The 20202-nt window shown below is 42.5% G+C and overlaps 1 protein-coding gene across 1 annotated transcript in view; it reads left to right on the top strand.

The window, feature by feature from the left end:
- Window positions 1-20202, top strand: part of stab1 (stabilin 1) — a 47783-nt gene that overhangs the window by 12909 nt on the left and 14672 nt on the right. Inside the window, exons 14-52 of the mRNA XM_047339289.1 lie at window positions 159-230; window positions 919-1032; window positions 1296-1349; window positions 2253-2333; window positions 2437-2595; window positions 3292-3354; window positions 3922-4014; window positions 4156-4242; window positions 4335-4446; window positions 5603-5789; window positions 6192-6285; window positions 6774-6932; window positions 7383-7478; window positions 8096-8188; window positions 8331-8378; window positions 8547-8683; window positions 9113-9224; window positions 9537-9614; window positions 9800-9901; window positions 10022-10126; window positions 10510-10644; window positions 10846-10974; window positions 11554-11607; window positions 11886-11999; window positions 12571-12766; window positions 13605-13700; window positions 13863-13908; window positions 14599-14678; window positions 14748-14873; window positions 15353-15426; window positions 16739-16810; window positions 17078-17197; window positions 17299-17346; window positions 17898-17978; window positions 18248-18394; window positions 18729-18863; window positions 18934-18993; window positions 19195-19371; window positions 19563-19655. Of these exons, the coding sequence (XP_047195245.1) occupies window positions 159-230; window positions 919-1032; window positions 1296-1349; window positions 2253-2333; window positions 2437-2595; window positions 3292-3354; window positions 3922-4014; window positions 4156-4242; window positions 4335-4446; window positions 5603-5789; window positions 6192-6285; window positions 6774-6932; window positions 7383-7478; window positions 8096-8188; window positions 8331-8378; window positions 8547-8683; window positions 9113-9224; window positions 9537-9614; window positions 9800-9901; window positions 10022-10126; window positions 10510-10644; window positions 10846-10974; window positions 11554-11607; window positions 11886-11999; window positions 12571-12766; window positions 13605-13700; window positions 13863-13908; window positions 14599-14678; window positions 14748-14873; window positions 15353-15426; window positions 16739-16810; window positions 17078-17197; window positions 17299-17346; window positions 17898-17978; window positions 18248-18394; window positions 18729-18863; window positions 18934-18993; window positions 19195-19371; window positions 19563-19655 (4029 nt within the window). The remainder of the gene's footprint in view (window positions 1-158; window positions 231-918; window positions 1033-1295; window positions 1350-2252; window positions 2334-2436; window positions 2596-3291; window positions 3355-3921; window positions 4015-4155; window positions 4243-4334; window positions 4447-5602; window positions 5790-6191; window positions 6286-6773; window positions 6933-7382; window positions 7479-8095; window positions 8189-8330; window positions 8379-8546; window positions 8684-9112; window positions 9225-9536; window positions 9615-9799; window positions 9902-10021; window positions 10127-10509; window positions 10645-10845; window positions 10975-11553; window positions 11608-11885; window positions 12000-12570; window positions 12767-13604; window positions 13701-13862; window positions 13909-14598; window positions 14679-14747; window positions 14874-15352; window positions 15427-16738; window positions 16811-17077; window positions 17198-17298; window positions 17347-17897; window positions 17979-18247; window positions 18395-18728; window positions 18864-18933; window positions 18994-19194; window positions 19372-19562; window positions 19656-20202) is intronic.

Below are 20202 nucleotides of genomic sequence, written 5' to 3'. Positions count from 1 at the left end.
TTCACCAGATATGGAAAACTCTGTGATGACACAAACTACAACATATACACAGAACTGATCAAACTAAATGCTTCAGTAAAACACTCATGCCCATGTTTAATGAAACCTTTTTTTGTACGGTAGTGATTTGAATTCTTTCCTCTTTTCCTTCTGTCCAGTTTGCTGATAAGACGATCGGAGAGATTCTGACTAAGGATCCAAAATACAACCGCTTCCTATCTCTGGTTGATGTGAGTGTTCTGTTCAGGCTGGTAACATCACACAGATATTTGCTTTTTATCTCAACATGTGAGGAAATCAAACTTTATTGGTCGAAAGCATTTTTCAGAATTTCTATTTCCTGCTTCTTCTGCTCCATTACAATTCGGAAGAAAGAAAAACAGCAACAAAAACGATTAAACATTAAATGTATCTTATGTAAGATGTTACACGTACCGAGTGTGAAGCCAATAAGACGAACAGTTCTCGAGATATGTGAGCCACAGACAGACAGAGACTTCTGGGAGGAGTTACCACGTCCCATCAGAGCTGGGCCGTCCTTCCCTTGGGCTTGTCATCATGCTTCAGAATGAATTCAGGACCAGTCCCTGATGGTGTTGTGTGATTGTTAGGAATCGAATCATCTAAAGTGCATAAAACCTCTGCACAGCACTGTATGCTCTCCATCAGGTGCATATAAAGGACGTGTTCATATTCTTGTCTTGTTTCTGCAGAATAAACGTTTGTTTGCTAGAAATTAAAAGCTGAAATCACACGCTGGTAAACATTTTGGATGGTAAAGCTTGTTATTACAAAAATGTGTGACAATGGGCAGGTTGACCGCCATAGCAACGGTAACTACTAGTGAACTGGCACTAAACAGGAATCTGTTCTAAATCCGTGGTTCTAATCAGATGTGACATGTTTGTGTGTTTGCAGAACTGCGGGTCGCCACCTCCTCTGCGGGGTCCTGGGCCCCTGACGGTGTTTGTTCCCACCAACCAGGCGGTGGATCTAGCGCGAGACGGCAGCATCCTGTACATGCTGAACGATGTAAGGACACAAGGAGAGAGTCACGTCTCGTTCATTCTTCAGTTTTTATCTATTTGTGGTTAGAGTAAATATCATCCAGGTGGATTAAAGGGAGGAGCCTGCTGATATTTTATTTTTGTCATTGTTATTCTAAATCTGAAACATTGTCAGTTCCTGCTGAAGATGTAAATCTTTAAAAGCTGTTTCCAAATACTACCTAATATTTATAATGTCAATTTTCTATATAAAAACCAGCCAATGGTTAATTCTGTTCTTTTTTTAAGGCCAAACATAAACTTCAGGAACTCCTCAGACACCACGTTTTCTCCAAGGCTGTGGTAAGACTCCCCCGACCCAACACCTCCTCCATCAATCCATCGGTTTCTCCTTCTGCGTCTTTCTTTCCTTTTGCCTTTTGCTTTCTATTCAACACGATGGTTCACAGCGAGATATCTCATCACTGCCCACATGCTAGAGGGCAGCGCAGACGTTGGAGGAGGCTGTGATAATGTAGCTCTTCAGAAAAAGTTTGCTCCATTTTGCCTGTTTTGTCTCCTAATAAGTTTTCAGAGGACGTGCACAAATATACACACAATTAATGCAGATCAGGGACAGAAGGCTATTTACGCTACCGTCGCTTAAGAAGTTTGTATTTTCTTAGGAGAAATAGTTTTTATGTCTGTGTGTGTTGTAGTTCTTTGTCAGCGACACAAATTTTAGCACGCTGTAATAAAACCAGAAACCAGACTGACGTGAAACTGATAACTGAGTCGAACAACACCCCGGTGAGAGTTTATCTCAGTACACTCAGCTCGGCTGTGGGGAAACTCTCTCTGCCTGCAGTTTGAGAGGTAACGTGGCGTTTCGAGCGTTGTACTCCACTCCGCTACTTCACCTTATCTTCAATTATGGGGAAGTGCAAGTAATTCTGGGACTGCAATATTCCTTCATATGTGTCATACTTCACAAAGGTCTTTAATTTCATGCATTTTGGTCTTAAAAGGTCTTAAATTGAACTCGCTTAAACCTGCAGAAACCCAGTGATAGATTTTACAGGAGGATCCTAAGAGTCTTTTAATGAAGAAAAGGTCGTGAACATATCCCTGAACAAACTCTTTACCTTTACTCTTGTGCCACCTTCAGGAGAAACTTTATAGTTTTAACTCCGCTATGGGTTGTGGCTCTAAGATTAATGAAGTTAACAGGATGTTGTTTTATTTGATCATTCTTTCTCTCTGTAGCTGACAGTCGACGAGTTGTCCTCTCTTCCTAAGATCCTGACGATGGCCAATCAGATCGTCACCATTTCTGTGTCCAATGATGTAAGTGTCTCTGATTGGTTCTTCAGTGTTTGTCATGGTTAATTCACAGGGAACATTCACAGTTTCCATTAGCTCGGCCTGACCCTCCTGCTTTCTCCTGCAGGGTGAGATCCTGTTGGGGGAGAAGGGCGTCCGTCTGGTGACCACCAACATTGTGGCGTCCAACGGGGTCATCCATATGATTGACGGGCTGCTGTACCCGCCCTCCATCCTCCCCATCCTGCCTCACCGCTGTGACATCATCGATTACAAGATCACCGTGGTGAGAAGCCTGAGGGCTCTACGTAATGTCATCAAGATAACCAGTAGGTGGTGCTAACTCAACAGATGCAGGCCATTTTACCACTGCAGAAGAAGAGGGCTTGTCAAGATGAAGCCTCCCACTATGCAGCATGTATTAACATGCGGCTCGATGACAAGGACACCACGTTTGTTTCGTCGATTCATTTGCAGAATCCTCATTGGTCCACACACGCCTGATATTTTGTCTCCCAGAGCAGAAATAACAGTGACATTTAAATAAGTGACATTTAAATGCCACTCAAGGCGACAATTATTCACCGAATCTGTTTCCATTGCACAAAGTGGCAGTTTCATCGATTTAAAAAAAATAAAAAAAATCACAGCTATTCTCCAAAGCAGTTTTTTTGCGATAAATCAAGATCTCAACTACATGTTTTTATTTACTGAAAACACATATAAACACAGCTGCATGACCTCACAGCTAGTGCCGCCTCGGGGTTAACAGTGGTGAACATGAAAGGTCAAAGTCTGTGCTTCATATTCTGGAACAGCGAAAGAAGGCGATGATTAAATGTGCACATCTATCGAGGATTGTAACTGTGTCAAAATCATTTCAGCATCGACCAGATGTGTGATGTCTTCAAAGCTCATGCTGATGTTAAAAGGACAGATTGTGAAAGTGTTATTAATGTGTGTGTGATTGTGTGTTTTTTAGGGGCCGTGTGTTCACTGCAGTTACCTCTATGAGACAGAATGTCCAGGTGGCAGCACTGAGATGGTAAAATACGTCATTGTTACTGCAACATCATTTCTATTCTGTTCAATTCCCCCCTGAAATCTACGTTTATGTATAGATTTATGCAGCCGGTTTGGTAGTTCATGAATAAGGTGAAAGCTTGTGCTCATGGGAACGATGTGACTTCTGGTATTAATGGTTTGTGTTAAAGATCTTTAGTGTTCGATGGAGTCACAGTGATGTAATTTGCTATTTATACCTGTGAAAGCACAGATTGGACTTGGCGTCATAAACATAAAACATTTTTAACGCTCGTCCTACTCTGTACTCTGCACAAAACTCAGCTACTCAGAGATGTGCATTTATGAGACACTATATTTTACATGTAAGGATCAACTTTGAGAGTATTTTAACGTATAACCTCTGTCATAACAATGAGAAAGAAATTGTATAACTCTTGTTTTCAGTCTATTACGTACAGAATATTGCGTCTATTATTTCGGGACACCATTCCGAGCATGAAGTTGTTCACATTGTAGATTAAAACGTTTTACTTTGCCTAATTTCCTTGTCTTTCATGCACATAAGGATTTACTTCTGTCTCTCCAGGACAAACATCAGACCGGCTGTTTATACCTCGCGTCTCCTGTGGCACACAAACAGAGTTCAGGCTGCGCTAAGTACTGCAACACCACCAAGCAGGTGAGAGTGGAAACACTAAAACCTGCATCAGGAGCTTTATTTATACTGAACATTGTGTGTGTGTGTGTGTGTGTGTGTGTGTGTGTGTGTGTGTGTGTGTGTGTGTGTGTGTGTGTGTGTGTGTGTGTGTGTGTATAACAGGTAGCGGAGTGTTGTAAAGGTTTCTATGGTCCAGACTGTAAACCCTGTATTGGAGGATTCCAGAATCCCTGCTATGACAAAGGAGCGGTGAGCAACAAGCAAACAACTGGGTCACAGGAGTCTTGTCTCTCAAGCGATGTGCTTTACTTACATTTATTTATTTATTTTACCACATGCAGTGCATTGACGGTATCCATGGCAACGGCTCATGCAGCTGTCAGTCAAATTTCAAGGGTGTCGCCTGCCACATCTGCTCGGATCCATCCAAGCACGGAGAGAACTGCGATGAAGGTAACAGCAGAGAGTCTCCTCGTCTTCACAGCCTCTGACTCATGTCTACAGATCAATACTCACTGAACTGATCAGGGATCAAATCAATGCTTCAGTGCTCCTGGTATTTGATTGAATGTGTAGAAATGGCTGCAGTCATTTCCCCCAGTTGCTTTAATGAGACGGAGAACAACGGGTAATTTAACCTAATTTTAGCTGCTCTTATCGCAGAGGACACAGACCGTGGATGAATTAAGGAAATCAGACAGTCAGTAGATATTTTCACAGGCTGCTTACTGACAGAGTCACAGTGTAGGAGGAGTAAAGGTCACATGTGCATCTTGGAGTGAGAGATACATTTACACATGTCCTCACCATCTGTACATCTTCTCAACACCTCCAGAGGTGCTGTGAATTCTTCTTGGATGTGTTTACTCGTAGCTTTTTGGGATCAGATTACCGTCTGCTCCACCTAAGACACACTGAAGCTGTTTTCAGACACGAACTCCTGATAATGTCCGCAGCATTGGGACATTTGCAGGATCCAGGGTAGAGCAGCAGGAGGCAGGACATGATGTATTAACCTCCGCCGCGGAAAGCTCCGTGTTTTTGTTTACAGCACATCGACACCCACGTGGGCCCTTATCACCAAACGCTCTCGAATATAAAGTCTTCACAGGCGTCTTCTTTGTGTAGGGCAGCTCTTTTTCAGCTTCGCATCTGTCACGTGTTAGAAACGTCATCAACATTCACACTCGCTCAATGTGAATTTTCCTTGAATGGAGCAAGAGGAGAAGAATCACCAGTTCTTTCAATTCACATAAAACCACAAAAGTCAACCTCAAGGTGGCGCTAAAGGAAACCTAAGGAAATCCCTAATGGAATTACAATTATTCCTCAGATGACGATTGTCTGTCATGAGTAGCTGCTCCATTTTAACAAATCGAACATTCATTTTCATTCATTTAACTGAATTATAATTGTCTATGATATATTGTACTGTGTTTTACTGTCAGTATTATTTTGTTGTGTTTAAATTTGTCCACTTCATTTTTTACTTTGAATTTAAAACAAGGGCCCACTGATGTATTTTGCCTGGCGTTACATTGTTCTGCTATTGTGTGTGTGTGTGTGTGTGTGTGTGTGTGTGTGTGTGTGTGTGTGTGTGTGTCTTCAGAGTGTCGGTGTCTCCACGGCCTGTGTGATAACCGTCCAGGCAGTGGTGGTGTTTGTCGAAGAGGATCTTGTTATGATGGATACTCTGGAGACAGCTGTGACAAGACGGCCACGCCCTGTAACTCCGACGGGCTGCAGGAGCACTGTCACATCCACGCGTACTGTACACACACAGGACTGCATACCATGTATGTGCATTACACTGGACAAGCATGCTTAGTTAGGTTTAGTCACATTTCGTTAATCCTACTCTGCCTTGAGGGAATTTCTTCTAATTAAATCAGTTGTCACTTGGACTCAAACATCAACCGATTCAATTTTCAGTGGTCAAAGGTCACTGTGACCTTGAGGGGCGACTGTGGCTGAGGGGTAGAGCGGCTCGAATCCCAGCACATGCCGAAGTGTCCTTGGGCAAGATGCTGAACCCCCGAATGGCCCCTCATAGATGTTGAATGCAGTAATTAGAAGTCGCTTTGGATAAAAGCGTCAGCTAAATGACATGTAATGTCGGTAGTTTCTCGGGTTGTTACCTGAACCTGATTACCTGATTGTGTTGGAACTAATCCATGAATCTGTGTGTGTTGCATCAGGTGTGTGTGTAGGGATGGATACGAGGGTGACGGTCACTCCTGCTCTCACATCAATCTTTGCCTGAAGAGCAACCGAGGAGGCTGCGACACCAATGTAAGTGTGTTTGTGTGTGTTAAAGCTCCCTGGAGTTCTAAATATTTTCTAAATATATATTTTCTATATATATTTTCATTCTATTTGACCTAGAAATGATATGCCCCCATAAAGGTTGTAAAGCAGGTTCACGTGCCCTGTTTGGATGAATCATCGGCCTCTCTTGAGCTGGAGAGAAGTGGTTCCATGTCTGTTCAGTGTTAATTCTGACATTTTTATTACAAAGTGAGAAGTTCACCTGGCGGATACTGAGAGTTTCTGGAGAGTTTCATTCTTTAAACCCCGCGTTTATCTGCTAATGAAATTCAACATGACGGGTGTACTTGCTGCACCTGGATCAGCTCTGTTCAGTTTAAAATAGCAGATATTGAATATCAACATTGTCAAACTGGCAGTTTGTCACGTGTGATTTTTATGTCTAAACTTGGACTTGGATTCAAAGTTGTCAAACTGCATTTCTAACATATCCTCTCTCTGCTTCCCTACAGGCAGAATGTGTGTACATGGGTCCAGGTAACATGTCGTGTGTGTGTGTCGAGGGCTGGACAGGTGACGGCAAAGTGTGTGTGGAGATCAACAACTGTCAGTTGGCGAGTCAAAGCGGCTGCAGCCCCAACGCCAACTGTAACCACTTGGGACCCGGGCAGGTCAGTTCATACAACTTAAAGTTCATACTTTTCTGTCATAATTTTCACTGTTACGTTTCAGGGGTCAAAGGTCACAGTGACCTTAAATTAATCTGTTGAAATATGTACACAGAAACTGCACTGGTTGGAGGAGGCATACAACCGCAGTGCGGTAAATGTAGTTATTGTTTGTAGTATTTAATTTCTTATCTTAAATGTGGGATAGTTACTGCATAGTTTCTAAACCATGTACATTGTAAATCGCTTTGTAACTTTGTTTCAAACAGCTCTTCTTCTTCTTCTTCTTCTTCTTCTTCTTCTTCTTCTTCTTCTTCTTCTTATTATTATTATTATTATTATTAGTATTATCTATCTAGTATGAACAATCTATGACTCAGCTGTGTGACCGTACATACTTTAGAGGACTGTTAATAACTTTGTTTGTTTGTATGTCTCTGTGTGTGACTGTAGAGTGAGTGTGTGTGTAAAAAAGGTTACATGGGCAACGGGATTGTGTGTGACCTGATCAACCCCTGTCGCCAATACAACGGAGGCTGCCATGACGTGGTACACACACACACACACACACACACACACACACACACACACACACACACACACACACACACACACACACACACACACATACACACACACACACACACAACACACGCATACAACATCAGTCACCTTTGATTCGAGGATGTTGAATTTTCCATATATCAAAATGTCAGAGATGTCTCCAGCAGTTGACTCTACTTAAGCACTGGCCCTGCCAGGTCCAAAATGGTTTGAAACACTGGTTGGGGTTATGAGCCCATGTCCAACGCATAAATGTAGGTTTTTATACTTTTGTCAATAAATGAGATATTAAAACCATCATAAATGTATTTCATCAAAGGGCAGTCGAACAATTTAGTAAACAACCCAAAAAACATGTGACGTGGCAATCCACCTCTGCCACAGTTTGTGGTCATACTTTGGTGGAAGGTAGTTCTCAGTTACAGTAGTTAACTGTGAAGTAACTGGGACGTTGTTTCTATTGTTGCTGTTGAGTGAAATATCTTCAAATGTCTCCTGCAGAGGTTGTGATTCTGCTTCATCTCAAGATTCTGATGTCCAGTATTTTTTGTGTTATGAGTGAAAATCACCCACGATCCCTCTCTGCTTTTACACCATGTCAGGCAAAGTGTGAGCCGAAGAACGGCACTCGCACCTGTACCTGTCCTGAAGGCTTCGCTGGAGATGGGACCATCTGCTATGGATCATTACTGGAGGTGACTATTCACATCAGAGTAATGCAGGCTGAGTAGTTTTTGCATAATCCTGCTAACGGACAGACAAACAGCAATGAAAACATAACTTCCTTGGTCGGGTTAAAATGACATTAATTATTTAAATAACTGTGTGTGTTTGCAGGAAATGGACCTGAGCCCACAGATGTTCATGTTCCACATGCGGTTTCATGTGAGGAGGAACCAGACTCTGCCAGACTAACAAATCTTCACTACTAACAAAGCTATGATGCTAACATGCTCTTCAGGCTAATACATCTGCGAGGTTAACAAATCTACATCATTGTTTAATGTGTGTGTGTGTGTGTGTGTGTGTGTGTGTGTGTGTGTGTGTGGTTAGTGGTGTCCTGCTGTCTCTCAGGAGCTAAGTGGTGGGAACCTGACAGTGTTGGTTCCGTCAGCAAAAGCAATGAGTAACGTCACTTCAGGTGAATCCTTGTTCTGGTTCAATCGCCACCACCTGCCTCACTTCCTGCGGTCAGTCACCTCACGCACTAATATTTTGATATAATAATATTCCTGTTTATAATAATAATAATAATAATGCATTTTATTTATAGCCGCTTTTCAGAGCACTCAAGGTCAACTTACACGACAGAGATAAAAACACAACAGCAAAAAAACAATGTATCAAAAACATCTTGTGAATAAAATGAGCAGCGAATGAAACATGCAAGACAATCGAACTGAATATGCCTGTTTGAAAAGATGAGTTTTTAGATGAGACTTAAAAATGGAGAGAGAGTCAATGTTAAGAATGTCTGGTGATAGAGGAGCGAGATTGTGAATCGCCTTAAAGGTGAGGAGCAGGGATCTTAACAACAACACGGTATTATGGTTCAGAGTATGTGAATCATCTGGTTCTGTGTTGTGAGTCTGTGTTCCTCTTGCTCTTCCTGGTTGCAGGGCCCACATCCTGCCAGGAATCTACCTCATGGAGGATCTGGAGGGACTGGTGGGCAGCCGGTTGCCCACTTTAAACCCTCTCACCTCCTGGGAGATCAGCAACAGCAGCGGCGTAAGAATGGGATAACTGTGTCTGACATGCAGCTAGTTTTTTATCAACTTTCATGCAATTTACACCATGTTTGGAAGCCCCCTAACGAGGCCCCATGCAACTATCTTCGTAACTTTAGAGGTTTGGTTGAAGACTAAAAAGTATAAATGTGTGTTTATGATGTGCCGGGGATGTTGGAGGGGGTTTGCACTAAGATACTTATTTATTTGTATGCACAGTAAACACTTTGTCTTTTGACCGGACTTATCTGAAGCCTGCGTTCAGAGTGAGATGCAAACACGTATCTAGAACATTTGACTTATTTTGTTCCAGGTGATTAAAATTGGAAACGCCTCCATCATCACACGCAACCTACCGGCAACAAATGGCTACATTCACATCATAGACCAGGTAAGTGTCACCTTCCTAACAGCAAAACGGCAGAGTAGAAAAACTGAAAGAGCCGCGGTTCCAAGAATTTCACCCAAGAACCAGAACTAATATTGTGGAAAAGGTGTATTTCCGGACAGGATATCTTTTTTAGATGGATTCAATCTGATTATCTGCGTGGTAAAGTTTAATTTGGATGTGATCAGGTACTGGCACCGCCACTTTCAGGACTCCCCCCCGAGCCTCCCCCGCTGATGGGCTTCCTGAACTCCTCCTCCAACTTCACTCTCTTCAGACAGTACGCTCTGGTGAGATATCTGTCGGTGTAGTCACCTGTGTGTGGATTCAAAACCTGGTTTGTTTTTAAGCTTTGTGTGTGTGTGTGTGTGTGTGTGTGTGTGTGTGTGTGTGTGTGTGTGTTTTCACAGATGTACAACTTATCAGAGAGCTTACATAAGGCAGATAACACCATCTTGATGCCCACAGACGACGCCATCAGGCAACACCTCAGCAAGACTAATTCCTCCGTCCTGGTAGGTCCAGATGATATGAGCCAGTGCAATAACTCCTCATAAATAAATAAACCAGATCAGATGATCAGGTGATGTTAGGTTGATGGGGGTTATTTTTGCTTTAACCAATCAACGGTGACTTTTCCCATCAACATCTTTTTTTAGTCAACACAGAAGCATTTGCAAAAACAAAACATCTCATTGTTCTCATCACATATTGTTCTGGCTCTGCCACACGAAGAGGACGTCATGCTTAACTCCTGAAATGCTGGGATTGGCCATTTTTTTCCCAACAGGGGAAACAGCTGCCACTCGGCCCAACAACGAAAACTGGAATCAATAACACAAGTCAATAACAAATCAATAAACCAGAATCTTTTTGTGCATGGTTTGTATCTGTCCAGGAACCGGATGTGTTCAAGTACCATGTGATTTACAACAGCCTGCTCTACCCTGACCAGCTGTCTGACGGCTTGCTGAAGAGCACGTTGTTGGGCCGCGACTACCAGGTCCAGTTCCACTTAAACGACAACAACCAGGTAGCTTCACGCCCATTACACACGTGTGTTGGTTCAGTGACGACACTGTTGGTTTTTACATTCACCGTTCATTTTTGATATTGATATAAATAAACAATATCAATATTTCCAGATTTTAGTTCATCTGTGAAAGTCAAACGTGTGTGTAAATCTCGACCAGCCAGGCGGAGCAAAGAGTCTGATTTGTTTCTCATCCTCCAGACAGTTGTGAACAACGTTCCTGTTGAAGGCACCTTTTTTGAGACGTACAACGCCGTCCTCATCGTCCTCCCGCAGGTCCTCAAAGTCCGCCGCAACAGATGCAGCAGAGAGGTCTACGTGCAAAGGGATGTAAGGAAGAAGGGAGGGAGGGATGGTTCTATGAATGAATAATGTAGGAGACATAGATGGACACATGAATGGACTGATAAACAGACAAACAGAACAACCAGTAGATAGATGGACCAAAGAACCAATAGAAGGACGGACAGACGGAATGTGAATGATTGAATGGATTAACCTGATTATTTGTGTAATGCATGCACAGCAGCGAGAAGTGCATCAGGGCTGGTTGGAGTGGATAATGAATCAGAGGTTGTACACATCAGTGAAGCACAAATGGCTTATGGCAAATGACATTTATTGACACTTAGAGAAAAGCAATGAGCAATATAAATGAACACAGTGTAATACCATCCAATTTTGAAGGGGTTCCTCTTACAGGGTGTATTTAAACACATATTCATACATACGTGAAGATTGTATTACGAACCAAACCCTAAACTAGCATGGCTCAGTAGAGAGCACACCTCCTCCAAGGCCCCTTCGTCCCCTTAAAGTCAATCAAGCTGCCTTGTTTTCTGCTGTTACTCCAACCACTCTCTCTCTCTCTCCCTCTCTCTCTCTCTCTCTCTCTCTCCCTGTCTGCAGGGGAGGTGTACCGACTGCAAAGGAGAACCTCGATGCTTGTTTGGCTTCAAACCAGTAAGAAAGTTGCCAGTATATAGAGGGTGGACACAATAAAATGAATACCCACGTGGCATAATTCAAAAAAACAGGATCTACCTGAAAAAAAATAACCTTAGAGTTATATTAACAAAAACACTGTAGCATTCACAAAGGGACATTTGAAAAGATTCAGTTTGATCTGATCGCACAGTGTTGAAGTGTGCATGTTGTGTATTTTACCTCTGTAGGTACCTTTGTTATTCCACAGCTCTCACTGTGTATATCTGTTGTGTTGCTTATGCCTTCTACTACAGATCAAAGAACAGTTTCCTGCAGACATGCAGCCGAACTGTCAATACAGGAAGCGTTTTAATTCCCGGAGGAAGTGGACGCCAGGCTGTGTCATCAAATGTGTTCATTCCACCTTGGTCTGCAAATTGTATTATTACTGTTACTGCTACTAGCCAAAATTCTATGCCGTGCATGAAGTATGATTTACCGCAGTTGTTCACGTTGTATATTGAAAAAAGTCCCTTTAGAGGGCTAGTTTCTAATTTCTTTGTCATGCACAGACCGTTCTGCCACCACTGCCGCTACTATCCATTGGTGTAGTTCAGCTGTTACTCTAACAAACCTGCATAGCTTACAACCCTATGTTGCTAACATGCTAGTGAGGCTGAGGAAGCAGATTGGCTCCAGGAGGAAGTTGGTGAAATATCATTGGTTTACCAGGCATTAGGTTTACCATGGTTTGCTGATATAACAACTCCTTCTACAACTACTACTGCTGCTGCTTATAGCTGCTACCACCACCCTTCAATGCTATAGATCAGTTTGGATATAGAGAACTCTGTTTTGGGAGTAATTTTATTTTGCAATTCAATGATGGTTTCCTGTTTTTTGCCATGAGGTGAAGGCATAATAAACATTTGCATAATAGACACTTAATGGGCTTAAAAACAAAAATAATACTGATAATACTATTGATCTGTCCTGCAGGATCACACCTGTTGCCCCGGCTACTTTGGTCACGAGTGCTTCAAATGCCCTGGGGATGTCGGCAGCTGGTGCTCCAATAATGGGGAGTGTAAGGACGGTGTCCATGGCAACGGGGAGTGCAGTTGCTACGAGGGTTTCCATGGCACCGCATGCGAGGACTGTGAACCAGGAAGATTCGGAGTCAACTGCTCCTCCAGTGAGGACACTCATCCTGACACTCCTAAACACAGAGAGAGGCCCTGAAGTTGTGTCTGCAGTAATGTATTTCTGCCACAAGGGGCCGTTACTTAGTTAAACTGACCACAAACACAAAAGTAGACTTCTCGAGGCATAAGCTTTATCTGGTGCTCATTGGACTGAAAAATCCAAATCATCTGTTTCTCAGAAATCTGTCAGTGGATAATAAAGCCACACAAACTGTAGGTATTTGATGTCAGACTTAAAGTCACATAATCAAGTGACTTAATGAAGACAGAGAGATTAAAACCTCAAATACAGCTCAGCTGCCTGAGGGCAAAAAATATGCAAATAGCTGTATTTAGCAAAAAAATGTCTGTGCATGTCTCTTCTCTGCAAAACTGAGCTAATGAGATGCAGGCTTACTGATGGAGTCGAAGGGCTGCTGCACACGAGAGGATGAACGGGATGATTTGAGACCGGGAAGGGTCACCAACCAGATGTTGCCTACTTGTTTTACGTATTCCCAACTCGCCTCCAGCTCGCCCTGCAAAATGTATACACCTAGACTGGACTACCTCAATAGTTGTTATTTTAACAGTCCGCCTCCTAAAAACCTTACAATTCCAACAACCCTGCTACGCTAACACTAAGAAACGCATGAAACCAACTGGACAAACAATCTAAAGCAGCACAACAATGTACAATTCTCACAGACCAGCAAAGCTTACAAATCTATGAGGATGACTGATAATTTTATGAAATCTGAGATTAATCTTTTTTTTAAACAGAATATATGTATTATACATCATTGTTTAATGTGTGTGTGTGTGTGTGTGTGTGTGTATCTGTTGCAGAGTGTGTGTGTGACCATGGGAAGTGTGAGGACAGTCTAGCAGGAAGCGGCAGATGTTTGTGTTATAAAGGTTGGAAAGGATCGTCCTGCTCTGTAGGTAAGAGATATACACACACACACACACACACACACACACACACACACACACACTCACACCTCACTGAGTGTTTTTCTCTTCCTTGTTATCACCTGAAATCATTGTGTGTGTGTGTGTGTGTGTGTGTGTGTGTGTGTGTGTGTGTGTGTGTGTGTGTCTCAGAGATCAAGGACGACGCCTGTGGAGGTGTGTGTGACGAGAACGCCAAGTAAGTCCTCCTGTTGTGACCATGGCTGGGTTGTGTGTCATCTGTTTGTGTAATTTTGATCGACCACCAGGGCTATAAGTTTACCCACAATGCAACCCTACCTGGTTGTCTGTTAATCATTCACTACATAGCTCGTTTTCCTCTTTTTAATGGTCTCCAAACGTCTCCTGAAACGATACAACACACCAAGACGTCCGGCTCTAAATAACTTCAGAAGCACAAGATGGTGGCACTCGTAGCCTTACTTTAACTTTAGCTTCTTTTGTGTACAACGGGAAGGAGAGGAGACGTGTCGTTGATCTTTAAATACAGTTCATTGTCAAAATAAACAACAGTGTGTGTTTATGGTGATTCAATTCAATTTCATTTGTATAGCTCTAAATCACAACACAAATTATCTTAGGGCACTTTACATACTAGATAGTACGGAACGCTAACCTGGAGAAACCCAACAGTGGGCTTGTGAAGGAACACGTCACCCAGGGCAGCAGTGTGTCTCATCGATGCTCCGTGGCACAGAGGAATAGGCTAAATCAATCTGACAGCGCTCGTCAGGCCTAACATCACTGAAGTGAACACCACCAGACTTATTATATGACGCAGCACAATGATCACAGACGACAGAAATCGTCAGTGGCAGCTTCGGTAGGAATGTGACATACATGTTGAAGAGTTTGTGCTCTGCTGTAGCTGCATAACAGGGCCACAGGGAGTAGCTGCTGCTTGTCTGTGTGTGGCTGGATACGAAGGCAACGGGACCTACTGCAAAGGTAAAAACAAACACTCACACACGTACTGTGCATATATATCAAATCTGATTACTTCTTTCTGTCTCTCAGAGCTGGATTTGTGCAGGAGGTCTAACGGTGGATGCTCAGAGTTTGCAGTCTGTATGAAAGTCTCCGCGGGAGTGAGGACCTGTACCTGCAAAGAGGGGTACACTGGAGACGGAGTCGTCTGCCTGGGTTTGTAGTCCTGACCCCTGACCCCTGATCTCACACCCCCAACCTAAAACTCCAGACATCTTATCAAGATCTGGCAAAGTCTCAAAATATCAACGATCAAATTCATGCCCTTGAATGTTCCTTAAGATATGATGATATATTTTGTGGAAAAAAGCTCTGACATGTTTGGGAATCCTCTCTTTCTCTTTCTTCTTTGATTGAGAGAAGATAAAATCAGAATCAGAAATACTTTATTGATCCCAAGGCGCGTCTGGCCCTTCTTGTAGGGGGCATCAGTGTCTTAGCCCAGTCCAGCTTACGGTCTATGAACACGCCCAGGTATTTATACTCCTGCTCATGTCTACAGTATGAGTCCAGCACAGAGTGGGGGAAAGTGCCATTCTAGCTCTATGAAAAGAAACAAATACACCTTCCAACAACTCCAAAGCTTTCTGATTCACAAGTTGTGTATTTCACAAAGAAATATTTTGTGTTCACAGAGCTGGACGGCTGTCTGGTGAACAATGGAGGCTGCCACAAGTCAGCAGACTGCATCAGAGCAGGTCCCAACATTGTAAGATATCACTGTCGTGTAATTAAATCTGAGTTTCCCGTGGTGCACAGTGTTAGATATGACCCAACGCTGTGTCAACCTTGATTTCATGGTTTAATTTCCTCCTCAGTTTCCGGAGGCGGCAGTTAAGATCAAATAGCATCTGAAGGTTTCTTCTTCTTCTGTGTCTTGTAATTATTACCTGAGGAGGTTATGTTTTCAAATGTGTTTGTTAGTTAGCAGAATTATGCAGAGAGAGAAGTGTAGTGCATGCCAATACACAACTGCAGCTGAAACTATGAGGTCTGACTGTCTGCATGGACAGTAACAACTTCATGGAAAGTGAACAAGCGGTAAACAGAGACACAGCTATACAATGCAGCAATGGAGCAAAACACGACATTTGAGATCTCTTGTTATTCTAAGTGTACCAATTTGTATTTGTTCTTAATGAAACGGTGGCATGGCAAATCAGAATACAGCGGGCTGCCACAGCGGTATGTGCTCTCAGAGTGACTTGGTGTTATACACTATATACAGGGAAAACATTGTTTTCCAAAACAATGAAGTCATCTTCCCGCTTTAGGGTCGTTGGCTGTGCAGCAGTTAAATTAAGAAGGACTTTCTCTGACTTCAAACTTTTTTCAGAGATTACTCATTTTAATGTCTACATAGCCAAACACACAACACAGCTGTTGGTATAAACCACTTTATATGTTATATTTATGATCTTGTCAGAGATTTTGCATTTATAAAAAAATTTTAACTGCTGCACAGCAGCTTGGGAATTCTGGGCCGTGATTAAATCACTGTGTCATACTCATTCCACTGACAACAGAAGGAGAACAATACATAAATGAGAACATCTATATGGTTAATGTGACTTCATTAAAACACAATACAGTTACAGGCCACAGAGCAGGGGGACACTGATTGGAGGGTAGAAGAGCTGGAACTGTGGCTGTGTCTTTAGCTGCCCAGTCACAGCTCAATCTGTGGCAGGGAAGTTAAGATTATTTTGTATTTTTCTCTGTGAACAAACATCTTCAACGTCGATAACCGATGATACATCACAGCTGCTGTCACTAACCTGTATTCAACGTCCTGAGCATGAAATGATTCAGCCCTGCTGTCTGTCCCACTCCGTACCAGATGTTTTTAATGTGAATGCCCAAAAGAGGCTGGAAAGGAAGAAAATGATCCGCCTGGATATCTTTGGATCCCAGTTGATTTAGCATCAGAGCTGCATTTTAAAATGTAGACCGCTTAATGTAGACCTGATGGATGAGGTTTTTCTGACTGTTTAATTGACTGTTTTGCTTTTCTTCTCCAGACGGCCTGCAAATGTCGACTGGGCTTTCAAGGATCAGGCAGGTTTTGTTTTCCTGCCAACCCCTGTAGAACCGTACGTCTACATATCATCTGTTTCTTCATCTATTATGTTTTTGTCTTGTTTTATGGAGACAAGTCTGAAAGGTCAGAATGACTTCTTTGGAAAGATCTGGCTGTTAGCATAGGCAAATGCAACGGACAGTCAGAGTAATGGATCAATACATAAATATATGATAGAAATAAAGAAAACCAACTGGTGATACATGCAGGTTGTGGATCGCAGGTGTTTTAATTTGTGTCCTGTAACAGCATTTTTTGGTTTGTGTGTGTGTGTGTGCAGAATAATGGTGGCTGCAGTAGATATGCTCGGTGTCTGTACATGGGCGATGGCCAGAGGAACTGCACCTGCACGAACAACCATGTGGGCGACGGAATTGAGTGTCGTGGAATCACCTTCTTTGTGAGTCGCTTGACTTCTGACCTCGGACTTGCCTCTGACCTCCTATTGCCACACCTGTCCTCTTCACAGGAAGTTGTGTTGTCTGTTTGTCTGTCTTACAGGAGGTGTATCGATCGACTGAGAACCAGTACTTACATCGAATGCTGTCTGTGAGTTGTTGTCGTTTACTTTCAAATCCATAAATGACGTACTTTATTAATTTGATGCTGTTTTGTAAACATATGGATGGGTTGTTTGTGATCCCACACACGACTGCAAGACAACAACTTGCCAATCAGCTGCTGCTCTGTGGGCTGGACGTTGAATTTCTCTGTGGCACACAAGTGTCAACCCACCGTGACGTCATTGCTTTGTGAACTGATGTTTTAAAGCCTTGCGTTTGGCATATTAATATATGTAGTGAATAAAGTATTGTTAATTCAAATTAGACCAGGGATGGAAAATGTGTTGCTCTGCTTCGCATCAATTAACAAAAAAATTAAATAATGTCCTACTAATACATTTTTGCAAAAGAAAGATTTGAGGTTTATTTTGTGTAGTTCTTATCACACTGATGTATTATTCTGCTTGGTTTTAGTTCTTTGATAGTTTTTTTAAATTATTTTTCTGGTTAAAAAGGACCTGATTTGATTTGCCTCATGAAACCGACCCCAGATCCATCATCACACAAGTTCATCTTGTTTTGTTTTGTGTTTCTCAGTTATCAAAAACTCGGAGTCTTAATGATGGCGGACCGGTCACTGTCTTTGTTCCTGTTATGGAGATCTACAATGCTACTACTGTAAGTACAGTATCTACTTTTTGTATATAATCTAATGCAACAATGGTTTTAACAATAAATGTATTTTTAACAAAGAATATTAAAATATACATCTGGAACATAGTTGCTATTGCATGATATGTGTATCATTGATATCCGTGTCTGCGTGCGTGCGTGTGTGTGTGTGTGTGTGTGTGTGTGTGTGTGTGTGTGTGTGTGTGTGTGTGTGTGTGTGTGTGTGTGTGTGTGTGTGTGTGTGTGTGTGTGTGTGTGTGCGTGCGCCCGTGCAGATTGAAGAATGGAGGTTACGTGGTCGTCTCCCTGACTTGACCCTTAACCACCTTGTCTCCTGTGAGATTTTGACCTTGAGTGACCTCAAAACAACCGAGCGTGTCGTCTCATTGTCGGGACACATGCTACACTTCAGCGTGCAGCAGGTAACACACACAAACACGTGTCTGACCAGAATGTGAGCGCCTATGAATTATCAACTCAATATTAATATAAGTTTATAAATAAGGTTTCAGTGTTTGGCTTTTTTTATTCTTTTCATTTATACCAAACAGCAGCGATTTAGTCGATGCTCGGTCATACTTGCATTTAAAATAATGACATTTGGATTGAAACGGTGGATTTGATTACAGGGGGGGCAAAATGCTTCTGTCTGTGTCTCTCCAACTGTCCCTGTCTTCTTTGTTTTCTATTCATCTCATCTTTGTTTGTACCTGTCTGTCTCACCCGTCCCTCTCTCCTGTCTCTCTCCCCCTGCAGGGTTCAGTCTGGATCAACAACAGATCGAGGATTGTGAAGAGTGATTACACCACACCGGACGGAGTCATTCACCACATCGACGCGCTACTGACGCCTTACCAGCTGCAGGACAAACCACTTCTCCAGCCAGACAGGGTTTGAGTTTAAAACGATTGATGATTGATCAGGTTTAATAGACAGAGAGTGTGACCCCCTCTCTGTTTAGATGAACTTCACCACAGCAGCTGCATTTTATGGCTACAGCCGCTTCTTCAAACTCGTGGAGGTAAATCAATAACAACAAAACACGTTTCTCTTCTACAGCTCCATCTGCCACACTGACAGTGTTCGGAGTTTGCAGTTGGTGTTTTTTTCCATTCAGTTTAATATTAATATAGATACGATATCTTTTCATGAACATTGGGTCAAACAAATGTACTGTGAAAAGTGAAAGTACTGCTAGTAATCTGTATCGTCAACACTGTAGGATGCAGGGCTACTCCCTGTGGTGCAGATGGCCGTCCACCAGCCGTTCACCATGTTCTGGCCCACAGACGAGGCCCTCAACTCCCTGCCAGCCGAACAACAGCGTCTGCTCTCCAGTCCCGACCACCAAGAACTCCTGGCTGCTACTGTGAAGGCTCACATTATACGTAACGTAAAGGTAGGAAATTAACACGGGTAACATAACACAAATTATTGTGACAATTAATATGACAAAATACAGCTATTGGATGTTGGACATACATGATTTCCTTTGTGTGTGTGTGTGTGTGCGTGTCTCTGTGTGTGTGTGTGTGTGTGTGTGTGTGTGTGTGTGTGCATGTGATTGTGTGGGCGTGTACGTATGTGCAGTTGGTCTCTACCCCTCAGCTAACTAAATATCGCAAGGAGTACCGCACCATGCACGGATCCACCCTCAAATTCAGCTGTGGCAAGAGCGTGGTGGTGAGACAATACACACTGTTACAAACCTATACTGCAGCCAGCCACCAGGGGGCAATCAATATGATTTGGCCTCACTTTCGGGAGCTGTCAGTTCATCCATCTTTTTCTACAGTCTATGAGACAAACAAGCAGAAACTGAGACATATCTAATATTATGTGTTAATAGTTATTGCGTCGTTGCTACATTTCCATTTGTTACACAACAACTCGCCTCAAACACACGTTTGAATTAGTTTTAGAGAAAACTCCCTCTCACATGGTGCCATGTTTACCAAGTGATGACTCAGATACACCGCAGATGACCAAAAGAATAAAATAATATTAATTGTGAATTAATGTTGACAGCAGCAAGTTGCTTCCACCATGTCATAGTTTTCTTGTTTTACTAATACACGTATTCTCGTTTTTAGAGATAATTTTTCTAACAAGATATTATTCATGTTATTATGATGTGTTTTCTCATTATTACTAGATGCCAAGTTATCCTGTACAAGAATACTAATTCCTTGTAATAACAATAAATAACGTCCTCTCATTCTATGTTTTG

The sequence above is a fragment of the Hippoglossus stenolepis genome, chromosome 3 (genome assembly GCF_022539355.2).
Source record: "Hippoglossus stenolepis isolate QCI-W04-F060 chromosome 3, HSTE1.2, whole genome shotgun sequence".
Taxonomy (NCBI): Eukaryota; Metazoa; Chordata; class Actinopteri; order Pleuronectiformes; family Pleuronectidae; genus Hippoglossus; species Hippoglossus stenolepis.
This window is presented reverse-complemented; position numbering and strand designations above follow the sequence as displayed.